This window comes from Brachypodium distachyon, chromosome 4 (genome assembly GCF_000005505.3).
Source record: "Brachypodium distachyon strain Bd21 chromosome 4, Brachypodium_distachyon_v3.0, whole genome shotgun sequence".
NCBI lineage: Eukaryota > Viridiplantae > Streptophyta > Magnoliopsida > Poales > Poaceae > Brachypodium > Brachypodium distachyon.
Window position 1 is genome coordinate 11,686,219 of NC_016134.3, and position 11,995 is coordinate 11,698,213.

An 11,995-nucleotide genomic window follows, 5' to 3' on the forward strand; every position below is an offset into this window, starting at 1 on the left:
GGGATCACCATATCCAGATGTATCCATACTGCGGTCAATGATTATGTCGCCAATGAGAATTCCACCTTCAGCCCCGTGTCGTCGGTCGCACTGCAACCTCAACCACTATTCTTGCCTTCAGCCCCGTCGTCGGTCGCACGGCAACCACAACCACTGTTCTCCTGAGCTTGGGAAATTGTTCAAATTCTACTAGTAAGTGGATTTATGGGCGGATTTGTTCTTGAGGGCTTGTCGAGGACATGTACCTTCTAAGGTTGTGCTCTGGGTGCCCTCTGATCCATAGAGTTGTTCATTTTTCTAACTGGGAAGTTGATTTGTGTGTGGATTTGTTGAATTTCAGCATGGTATCTTATCGAGTAGCTGGTCGTGGCGGCGATCTATATGCATAGATTTTTCTATTCCCTAGGTGCATTTTGCGTGGATTTGTTGAACCTCCCCTAGACAAGCTTCACTTGATGGTGTGGTGATGAGGCCTCTGCTTCGTTCCATCTTCTCCATCCAGATCCGCTGCGGGTCCGTGTGAGGAACTGGAGCAGGTGAACACGGAGAAAATGAGTGGTACATAAATACTTAGGATGGCCCCCGGCAAAACAGTCACATATCAACCCTTAAGATCAAAACATGCATGACGCGCCACATAGGCGATGGGCTCGCCTGCCACGTCCACGTAGTATATGTTGATACATAAATACGTTGATCCGACCATACTTATGCAGTCGTCTAATGCATGATGGACAATCAGAATAGTTACCGAACCGGTTTGCCAATGCATTGATCCGACCATAGTTCGTAATATCATTAGTGTTTTAAATACATATAATATATTCATTTTTCATCACACAGTGAAATCAAGACATAAATTTACTACAATCCAAATGTAGAAATAATGATATTCAAACTTATAATTTTGGAATATATGTTGGCTCACAAGCAACTCCAACTTCTAAAAATAAATATTGTTTGGGTTATTAGAAGGTTATATAGCTATAAATTTGCGCTTTATCTTTGGTTACATCAAATGGGAAACAGCTAAATGGTGATGTTCTGTCCATTCCTGCGCATAGTTCTATCCACCAAATTTGTCTCACCACGGAGAAGCATTCATATGTATTTTCTTGGAAGTGTCTCTGTTATTGACGACTGGCACATACTGCGGAAACCTGATGACTTTGTGTTTGCACTCCTTAGCCGCATGACATCAATCGCCTTGGGTACTATCAAAATTCTTTAGAGTGTAGTTTGAGAGTGTTTGTCTCGCCAGAATTCTTGAGTGCAATCCTTGGGGTAGAAGAGGCAACAGAAGATTGCACGGGCAAAATATCAACATCCCTAGTTTTGAAGTTGTTGGTATCTCTGTCTTCAACATTTGTAGGCATCTTCTGATGATCTGAAGTCACAACTTTACAACTTGGAATAGCCTGAAAAGGAATCAACTATGAGGAGCAGGGCTGCTGGGCAAGTGAACGAACTCAATAATGTTTCGTTACCATAACTGGAGTTCTTGGTGGTACAAGTTACTGCAAACATGTGAAATGGCAATGTCAAAAGCAGCAATCAGCTCATGATAATGTGGTAGCTTCAAGGGTAAGCTCCATGGGTATGCTGCCTCTATGATACTGTTTTCTCACCGATGAGTGGACCATACCTAATCTAACTCAAAGATGCCCTACACTTTAGTCAAACAAAAACAGTAAGTTTCACAGAACTGATTTAACTCTGGTTGTCTTTGAAACAAAAATGTATAAAACCACAATATACAATAGTACTAGAAAGTGTTTCAAGAAAATTATGGCGTTTTTTAGCAGTGAACTATTCTGATCCGTGCAATGTACCATAGAATAAGCACAATGTACTACATGATCGTACAAAACGTGCCTCAACAATTAGTCTCATAGTTCGATATCTCTTTAGACGTAGAGGTTTCTGAAGACCCGGGGCTGAACTGAAGAAGACAAAAGGAAAATACCATCTCTACATCTGAATACCAAACAGCAGACAAAATTATCAGCAGCAGGCATTTGTCAAAAACTTCACAAATGATTCACGATTTTTCATTTCAGCAACTGAAGCCCTAGTTAATCCCAGCTGATACAAATAACCTCACTTTCATAAATAAACAAATGAATGATGAACTCTAGCTCCTTGAATGAAGCACGCTACAATGGTGTCATAATGCCATATCTTTACCTGACTATATATGAGAAAGAAAAGGTCAAAGGAAAATATGGATTCTGTAAGGCATAAATAAAAGAGGAAATAGTAGTAATAAAGACTGGAATGTCATGTTCATGGTTGCATGCACAGAATGAGAGGAGTACACCCTTTTGTTCACATATTGCCGATCCAGACTTTGACATTCATCGTTCAAGGGGCACGACTGCAACTGTAGTACTGGGCCAGTTTCTCCTTTTGGATGAATTAGCAACCCACGTTCCAACCTTATGGTTAATGTGCTCATGCAACTTTTGATTACCATTGTCTATTTTCATTTCTTCAAGGACGATGCAATTTTCAGCAAAGAATTTGGCCAGTCGGACTTCAAAACAGTTTGCCTTCTCCATCCGGAATTCCAAACTTGAATGTCTGAATTGCAAGCTCAATGATCTTAAGCTACTCTGCAAGCAGTTGAACGAATGCCCACTCAACCCCGGGATGCCAGAAACCTCATTGACATCATCGTTGGATGAATTCATCATCGTTTTAAACCTGCGGTGCAAGAAACAATCGACGGACTTGCCAAAGTCTTGCTGATATTTGTTTCGTAAGAAAGGTTGCCGAAATACATACTCAGACTGATGGCCACCTCCCACCGTGCTCAGATTGAGCCGGAGCACACGAATTGCAGGGGAACAATGAAGAAAGTTGGCGATCGCCACTCCGGTGGCTTCGCATCCGCGCTTGCACGGTGCTCCAAGCTCAAGGTGCTCGAGGTTGGAGAACAACTTTTTGTTATTGCCAAGGAGCTCAACATAACTTATCTTGTCGCCGGTAATGGCGATGTCCTCGAGGTAGAACTCCATTCTCAGATTCAAGGCCTTTGTGTTGCTAAAGTTGTAGACAAACTGCCAGAAGAGTTGCTGGTAACGATCGTCACGAGCACCGAGGTGAAGATCCACCCACATCAAGTCTGGCGCTGGCGATACGAGCGAGAATCGCCGGACCAATCCTTTGTATCTGAACCGCCGCAGAGCCGGGGCATCGAGCTCCACGCCAGTGTTCTCGTTGCCGTTTTCGAGCTCCCAGCCGCAGTCCGCCATGACAAGGGCGGTGACCGCCGGGCATCGGAGACGAGCACGCGGACCGTCGTGCCGGAAGAAGACAGAGTCGAGGTGCAGAGTGGCGAGCTGCGGCGCGGCGTCGAACATGCCCTGGAGGTCCTCCACGGAGACGGCGCAGCTGTGGAGCCGCAGCGTCGCCAGAAGCGGGAACGCTAGGACGGCGGCGCGGCCTGGGCCTGGCGCAGAGCAGCAGAAGCTGGTGACTTGCAGATCGCGGAGGGCCTCGGACGGCAGGGAGCCGATGCGGAGCTCGCAGAACCAGGGAGCAATGTCCTAGCGAACCTCGCAGACGCCACGGTCTTCCGCCGCCGCCGAGTCATGGACGCCGACTCGGATCTCCTCGACGCAGCGGACCGAGGGGTGAGCGAGCAAATCGTCGAGCAGGTGGTGATCCGATTTCGATCCGTCTTGGCGGCGACGCAGGAGCGTGCAGACTGCGACGGGCCTGGTCGCTTCCAGTTCCAGACGGAAGGTGAGCTTCCTGAGGGCGGGGAGGCGGCAATGGAGAGCCGCCATGGTGTAGCGCCAGAGATCATCTCTTTCCCGGTCATAGAAACATCCCGTGAAGGCGTACCGCGACTCGATGTTGAGGGCGCCGGAGGAGAGCCACGTCGTGCGCCACCGCCGCGCGAGCGCCGTCGTGGACACTGCCTCCTTGGCCGGCGCGAAGTAGAGGATCCGCCGTCGCAGGTCGTCGGGGAGGTTGGAGACGCGGTCGCCGCTGGCCATCGTGGACGACCGCGGCGGCGGCGCCGTGCTAGCCCAAACCTAGCTACTCCTCCGTAGATGATAATGGGCTGGGCCGAGTTACTTTACGGTTTTACCGATCCGAAGCTTTCCAAGGTCGATCCAGCTTAGTTTCGTTGAGTATGTTCTTGTTTTCTGTTCGTGTATTGATACGAATCAATAAATTTGTTTTCTGTTCGTGAAGTCAGATCGTTGTTCCAATATCAAAACATGTGTTATGTCCATATATATATGTGTTTTTTTTCCTCCGTTGGCACGAAAGGAGGCATTTGGTCCCAAGCTTTTTCTCTTGCCCATTTCGTCCCTTAATTGGCAGAACTAATACAATTGATTTTTGTGAAGAAAATAAAAATAAAACGACAAGAAAGATTTCAAATAAACCAAAAGTTACAAAAAAAAAAACATCAAGCGAACACCTTAATGTCTAATGTGAAATCGTAGAAACTAAATCTGCATAAGCTAGATTAACCTCGTAAATTTTACAAAGACGTAAGAGGCGTCCACCGCAGCCGGTGAGAACCCGAGATCGTTGAACCCATTATAGCCAGGAAACACACCACCGCAAAATAGGTTGTGAGATCGTTAAATTACCGCCAAACCAATAAGGAAGATGACCAAAATCATGAAACTACGAGCCAAGAGATTCATAAACTCCATGTAGTATATCATGATAGTAACACAGAACGTGGATCGAGTCGTGACGCCTTTAATTAGTGCGCCACCGTCTTCACCGTGAGGACGCTGCACCTAAAAACACACAAAAACTTGAAACAAAGGTACTAAAACAATATGCCAAGACGTTTATCCATGGTTCTCTCACCTCCTGTCGCCAAATATATAGGCCGACGGTGGCAAGGGAAACCGATAAAGATGGAACAATGGCTTTTCTAGATGGCTAGAGTTCTTCTCCTGTCTCTCTACCGATCATGACTCATGATATCTCAAGTCACGGTTCATAAGGATTGGAAAATTTGAGTGAAGAGAGAGAAAGAGGAAGGGAGAGAGAGGTCGAATAAAGAGCATCTTTATTTAAAGCACCGATGATTTTTTTTTTGCTTATTTATACACCAAACCAAAGGAACTTAATTAAGCACCTATCTTGTAGGAATAGGCGTCGGTGCTTAAACAAAAATCTGTTTATTTTCTATGGGCATCTTTCTAAGCACCTTGCATTGTACTCTTTCCGGATCTTAAATTTTTGTCGTGATTTTATTATAAATTTGTACCAAACCAAAACAACGACAAGAATTTAGAATCTAGAGTGTAAGCGACAGTGTGTGTTTTTTTTCTTCTGAAAGGCGAACCACATGACACCGAATAGCAGTCAACAATTAGTCAAGCCGACGAGTTTTAGGTTGAGACTAGCCCCGCCAGCCACGTAATCGCCAAATATGGGTAAGGGACGACTAAAAGTATAAGGTATTCTTTACTGCAGAGCTAAGTTTTTCTTGTTTCTATATCAAGAAAAAAGTTTCTCTGGTTTAGTAGTTAAGAGATCAAATTGAGGCTTTTGTGCCAATTGATAAACAAATACTATACTTTTTTTTATAAGTCTTATCAAAATATTAATGTATCTAGATTTTTTTAAAATAGGCACGTAACGTTCCGACAAATTTGAAACAAAAACCTCTCCCGCCATCTCTTTGAATAGGTTCACCGTTCGCCCGATCGATTTGGGAAGGATTGGTTTAATTAGCTAGGGTTCCAGCCGCCGCAATGGATCACTCGAGGAACGCGAGCGCCGCCGGAATCGATGGCCGCCTCAGCAAGCTCGGCGACGGCGTGCTGGGCCGCATCCTCTCCTTCCTCCCGTCCTCCAAGGAATCCGCCCGCGCCGCCGCGCTCTCGTCCCGGTGGCGCGACGTCTTCGCGGCCGTCCACACCGTCTCCCTCCAGCAACCCGAGGGCGTCATCTACCAGGGGCACCGCTACGACAGATCACGCCCCGGCGAGGGCCACGGCGACCCTTCCCCCGCGCCCTTCGCCAGCGGCGTCAGCGCCGCGCTCCTCGCCCGCCACCGCTGCCGCGGCGCCGCCGCCCCGATGCGCGCCCTCCGCGTCGCCTTCGACTGCTACGCGTACGAGATGGCCGACCACGCCTCCGCCGTGGACCAGTGGATCTCCTACGCCGTGCAGCAGTGCGCCCCGGAGGGCGGCGGGCTTCACCTCGACCTCCGCTTCCGCCGCGAGGGCGAGATCTGCGCCCGCGCATACTGCTCGCCCCGTCGTCATCAATGGCAGCAGCACAAGGAGAAGGAAGGGAAGCTGTACGCCGTCCCACGGGCCGTCTTCTCCTGCGCCGCGCTGCGCACGCTCTGCCTCGGCCCCTGCAAGCTCGACCCGCCGCCCGGCGCGACCGGCTTCCTGCCGTCCCTCGAGACTCTGCTCCTGATTCAGGTCGCCGATTCCGGGGCGGTGATCAACCGTCTCGTCGCCGGCTGCCCGCGGCTCGCCGACCTGACACTCGAGGCCTGCGACACGCTGACGGCGCTCGTGCTCGACGGAACGCCGCTCTGCAGGCTCGCTCTCCGGTGCTGCCACGAACTGGCCACCGTCGCCATTGACGGCTCGGAGCTGCGTGCCTTTGAGTATCGCGGCGCCGTGCCGGGGCCATCGTTCCTCGCCATGCGCCCAGCCCCGCGCCGCCTCTTGTCGTGCAGCGTCGACATCTGCGGCGAGGAGCTCATGTCGCAGGCGGACCACGCCGGCCTCTGCAAGTTCCTCTGCCAATTCGCGAAAACAGAGCACCTGCAACTGACGTCTGCCCGTCTCGGCTCCGGCATCAACAGCGCTGCCTTTTCAGGGCTCCCGGTGTTCACGACGCTCCGACACCTCGAGCTCACCAGCTCCATGCCCCACGACGACACCAGCGGTGCCGTGTTCGCGGCAGTGGTGGGGATCCTCGAGCACGCCCCGAGCCTGGAGGTGCTGACGCTTTTCTTCAAGCCGCAGCCCCCCGACAAGCTGTCTGACGAGCAAGCCTACTACCGCAGCTACAAGGAGGAGGAGCTCCTCGACGCACACCACCTCCGGTACGACAGCCAAGCGCCGCACTCGGCTGCCGCTGTGGTACTCCCCCCGCCATGCCTGAGTTGCCGGGTCAGGGAGATCAGCCTGGTGCACTATCAGGGCGGCGACGCTCAGCGGACACTGGCCAAATTCCTGCTCGTTAACGTCGGGCGGCTTGACGCGCTCTTCTGCGGGTTCGCCGAGGGCCCGCTGTGGATCCAGAACAAGCTCATGGATGAGATCAGAGGCTGGGCCGTGGACAAGATCGAGCCAGACGAGACGGTGTTCATGTAATGTGAGATGGATGATCCATGGATGGATGGATGCTACCAGTAGTAGGTCATTTATGGTGAGGTAATTGCAGTAAAAGAAGCATTCTTCTCTATGAACAGCTACTGAAAAACGTTGTCCTCCCCCGTCGTGTTGGTGCAAGTGACGCCTGCCATGTTCCTGATGAAGTGGCGGGAGTTGAGAGGCAGAGCAGAGCACCTGAGTTATGGCCAGAGATTCATCAGCTAATGTTGCCAAAATCAACATGCATGGTGGCTATCAGTGCTAGAGCCTCGAGACTAAGAATGTGTACCATCTCGTCTAGTTTAATAAGTACTACTCAGTAAGTTTTATGAGTAGGAAAAGTTGACCATACTCCTGAGCGTTTTCTCCATCTTGCTCTGTTCCTGCAACATGGCTCTGCTTTTGCTGTTCTGTGTCGTGCAAACTCTAGTCTACCATGGGAGTTGTACTGCACCTACAGCTGGCTGTTTTATCAGATCGACATACTCGCAGTTCTTCCCGATAGCCAGACTGGACGTCTATTTTTTATCTGCGGATGAATTGACGCCAGGAACAGAACACGGAGGCCCGTGGGCCAGGCCACCGAGGACAAATCAGCCCACAAAGAATTTCTAAATCGGACTTTTATGCCGCAATATCGGATCGGTCGAATTCGCACCATCTTTTCGTACGGGCTGGCCCATAATCTTTAGTTGCATCCCCAGCGTCGCATTTTATTCGTTCTAGGCATGTTTAGATCCTCATACCGCCTATGTTTTTACGCAACGGAAACAACCGGAAATGTTGAATCTGTATGCAAATAGAGAGGCAACTTCTGTATTTTTTTTTTGGGATTTTGGATTTTCCATACCCCCTGCCAAGGTAAATTACAGTTGTTCGTTAGATTGAGATATTTATTGTTACGCGCGGACAGGCATAGACATGGAATCTGTACCTTTTTTATGTACATGTGCATCAGTGACTGCTATTCATTTAGCTAGGTTTAATAACCACCAGAGTGGGCACAGCTTGCATAATATATTTGATTAAACACGTCTTTTGTCCAACAGTAGATGTATCCTAGTATTTCTTTGATGCCAACCAATTCTGAAGTTGTACAAGCATTCTCTGGAGATATGAATTTGAAAGATATAGAGTGACACAATATTTTCAGCGTTGGTGTAGAATTTTTAATCCAAGAAGCAAATCATAGGTGTGTTTTTAAGAGAAGGTGTAGATCATAGCCCACACACAGTGACTGCTCAAGATGGTCGTCATAGTAAATCGTTCATGCAGAACTTATATTCAGGGTTTCTTGAGGTACAGAGCTGAAAACACACTGAATACGTACTCAAGTTCCATAGTAGTCATACTCATTTCATGTTGTATTAAAAATTCGGGGGTGTTCTTCAAAAGAACTTCACCTAGTCACCTCGGTCACTAGCCAACGTGACATTCAACAGGGGATAAGTTAAACTATATCATGTCATCCATAATTGAATCAATTTGCATTCTGTGTTATGCAAGCGTTTATTAGATATATTTTTGGCAGCATGGAAAGACACGAATAGGCCGATTCTGTTTCTAAAGTGCCAATGCTGTTGTGTCTGAAGTTTTTAAGTGATGTAGCCTACCAACTCAGGTATATTACAGACGTTGTAGCAATAAGGATAGGAAAGACACATTTTTTCTCTTAGTTTTTCTCTCTTATTTGTGTGTGCAAGGAAACACACATTTTTCCTCTTAGGTTTTCTCTCTTACTTGTGTGTCGCACACACACATTTTTTTTTCTTTTTGCATTCTCTCTTATTTGTGTGTTACACACACACATTTTCTTGTTTTTTCTCATTTGTGTGTCGCACACACATACATATACAAGCTGCAAAAACAACACCGATACAATGCTTTCCAGAAAACAAACTCATTGGCCGTCTCCTTTGAAGCTTCTGATTTCCACTTCTTCGAGGGCCGTCAAGGAGATAGCTTGGGCTCTCCGTTCATGGGCTCACATGGACAATTTTCTTCGAATGCTTCCACCTGAAAAAGAAAAATAAACATGCGAACTACATAATCTGATCCATTTAGACGTATAAGCAGAACAGAGAATTACCCTTTGAATTTGTATTAATACTGCAATTTTTTGTGGTATCCAAACACCTCAAAGTATTTGAAACCAGAGTAATTTTAAAAACTGTGGTATTCTCACAATAGTCTAAAAATGCCGAGATACCAAACTGGGGCATATATAGACTACCACACATTGTGATGCAATAAGATAATGCCTGATTTCAACTAATCATGTATACATACATGCATGAGCGAACACAAGACCGATAGAGGAATAGCTAGCCTAGCTCATGACATGCACGCACATACACATATATGGCTCACTTGATTCTTCCAAAACATGGCTAGCTAGCCTTGCGCGGTTGCACCCCGGACATGCAAGGAGGAACGTGAAAAAGCAAAACTCTAGCGGGATGAGTTTATATATGTACTCCTGGTAAACATGGACCAGTAGAACTAGTACTACGTACCATGCCGGCCGGTTCTATCTTCTATGTGATGTGTGACAAGTAAATAAAACACTAGTGTCGACCTATGCGTACCGCTTACTACTTATTTGGATACAAGATCGAAGCACGCCCAAGAGAGAACGCGGCCTTGGAGTTTGATGCTTTCCCATTCCAACTGATCCTTATCATCACCGGCCGGCCACAACAACAATCACTACTACCCGATAGAGGAGTGCCATATACGTACTAGTAGCATCGTATCATCTGGATCGTGCTAGCATTCCAGTTTTAGTTCCTTCCTATATACTCCGTAGCTCGCCACCGCCCAAGACTAGCTGATGCTCCATGGCGGCGTTGCCCTATAGATCAGAGTGGGAAGTGCAAAATTAACCAAAGAGAACACGTATTGGGGTCAGTTCCATCTCTTTGTCTCGTCCGAGTAGGAGAGACAGATCTCTCATCCGGAAACCGATTAAATTAATTTAAGCTTAGGCATCGGCATGCAAAGCGTGTAGTACTACGGCGATGATCAGCGGCGCCTGGTCGTCCTCGCCGAAAGCTGACACACCATGCTTGATTTCGGCCGCCATGTGGTCTCATACACACATTTCTTGTTTTGTTCCTTTCTTTCTTATTTGTGGGTCGCACAGGTACGTATTTTTTTCTTTTTGTGCGTCGCACACACATATTTCTTCTTTTCCTGCTTTTCTTTCTTATTTGTGTGTCGCACACGTGTACATACTTATTCTGTTTTGGATTCTCTCTTATTTTTGTGTCGTACACACACATTTTTTCTTTTGCTTTCTGATCTCTAATTTGTGTGTCGCACACAATTTTCTTTTCATTCTCTCTTAATTGTATGTCGCACACACACATTTCTTCTTTTTTGATTTTTCTCTTATTTGTGAGTCGCACACACACATTTCTTCTTTTGCTTTCTCACTTATTTTTGTGTCGCGCACACACACACACACATTTCTTCTTTTCTTGATTTCTCTCTTATTTGTGTGGTGCACACTCATACACATTTATTTTTTCTTCTCTCTATTTGTGTGTCACACACATGTTAGTTCTTCTTTTGCTTTCTCTCTTATTTGTGTGTGGCGCGCGCTCACACACACACATTTCTTCTTCTTCTTTTTTTTTGCTTTCTCTTTTATTAACTTGTGTATCGCACTTACACATTACTTCTTTTCTTGCTTTCCTACACACATTTTTTTTCTTTCACTCTTATTTGTGGGTCGCACACGCACTCACCTCTTTTTTTTACTTTCTCTCTTATTTGTGTGTCGCACTCACTTTTTTTTGTTTTCTCTCATTTGTGTCTCTCACACACACACACACAAAAAAAAAAAGCTGCAAAAACAACATTTGTATATGTTTTCCAGAAAACAAACTCATGGACGTCTCCTTTGAAGCCTCTTATTTCCATTTATTCGAGGGCCATCAAGGAATACCTTGGGCTCTTCATTTCATGGGCTCACATGGACAATTTGCTTGGAATGCTTCCACGTAAAAAAGAAAAATAAACACGTGAATTACAGAATCTGATCCATTTAGACGTATAAGCAGAACTGAGAATTACCCTTTGAATTGATGCTCCACGGCAAGTGCAAAATTAACCAAAGAGAACATGTATGGGGTCGGTTGGTCCTCCAGATAGCTAGATCTAGACATAACGGGTGCAACGAAATCAAATCTAAAATAACGATCCCCTAATTAACAGGATAGAATTCGATCTCCTCGTCCCTCTCTTGTCTCGTCCGAGTAGATCGAGGGAGAGACAGATCTTATCCGGGAACCAATTAAATTAAATTAAACTCAGGAGCCGGCATGCATGTGGTACTACGGCGATGATCAGCGGCGCCTGGTCGTCCTCGCCGAAAGCCGACACAAGATGCTTCAGGTCTGCCTCATGTGGTCTCATACACGCATTTCTTCTTTTCTTCCCTTCTTTTCTTATTTGTGCGTCGACGTGTACGTACATATTTTTTATTTTTGTGTGTCGCACACACATATTTTTCCTTTTCTTGCTTTATCTCTTATTTGTGTGTCGCACACACGTACAAACTTTTTTTTTTGGTTTCTCTCTTATTTTTGTGTCGCACAAACACATTTCTTCTTTTGCTTTCTGATCTCTAATTTGTGGGTCGCACACGAATTCTTTTTTTT

General features: G+C 46.6%; 1 protein-coding gene and 1 long non-coding RNA gene across 3 annotated transcripts; both read right to left on the reverse strand.

Moving 5' to 3' along the window:
* Positions 1 to 890: 890 nt before the first annotated feature.
* On the reverse strand, positions 891 to 4,099 carry LOC104584466. Of its 2 annotated transcripts, XM_014901984.2 has the most exons (3): positions 2,788 to 4,099; positions 1,488 to 2,706; positions 891 to 1,418 (listed from the first exon to the last, which is right to left on the reverse strand). In XM_014901984.2, exons 1-2 carry the CDS (start codon positions 3,363 to 3,365, stop codon positions 2,358 to 2,360), a joined length of 927 nt encoding a protein of 308 aa, XP_014757470.1. In that variant the 5' UTR covers positions 3,366 to 4,099; the 3' UTR covers positions 891 to 1,418; positions 1,488 to 2,357. The 2 variants fall into 2 exon arrangements, with proteins under 2 accessions (XP_014757470.1, XP_010237486.2); XM_010239184.3 differs by having other exon boundaries at positions 1,488 to 4,093.
* Positions 4,100 to 8,825: 4,726 nt separating this feature from the next.
* On the reverse strand, positions 8,826 to 9,850 carry LOC112272501. The gene is made up of 2 exons (XR_002966414.1): positions 9,684 to 9,850; positions 8,826 to 9,344 (listed from the first exon to the last, which is right to left on the reverse strand). It is a non-coding gene; the product is annotated as an uncharacterized LOC112272501 (long non-coding RNA).
* Between the last annotated feature and the right edge of the window lie 2,145 nt (positions 9,851 to 11,995).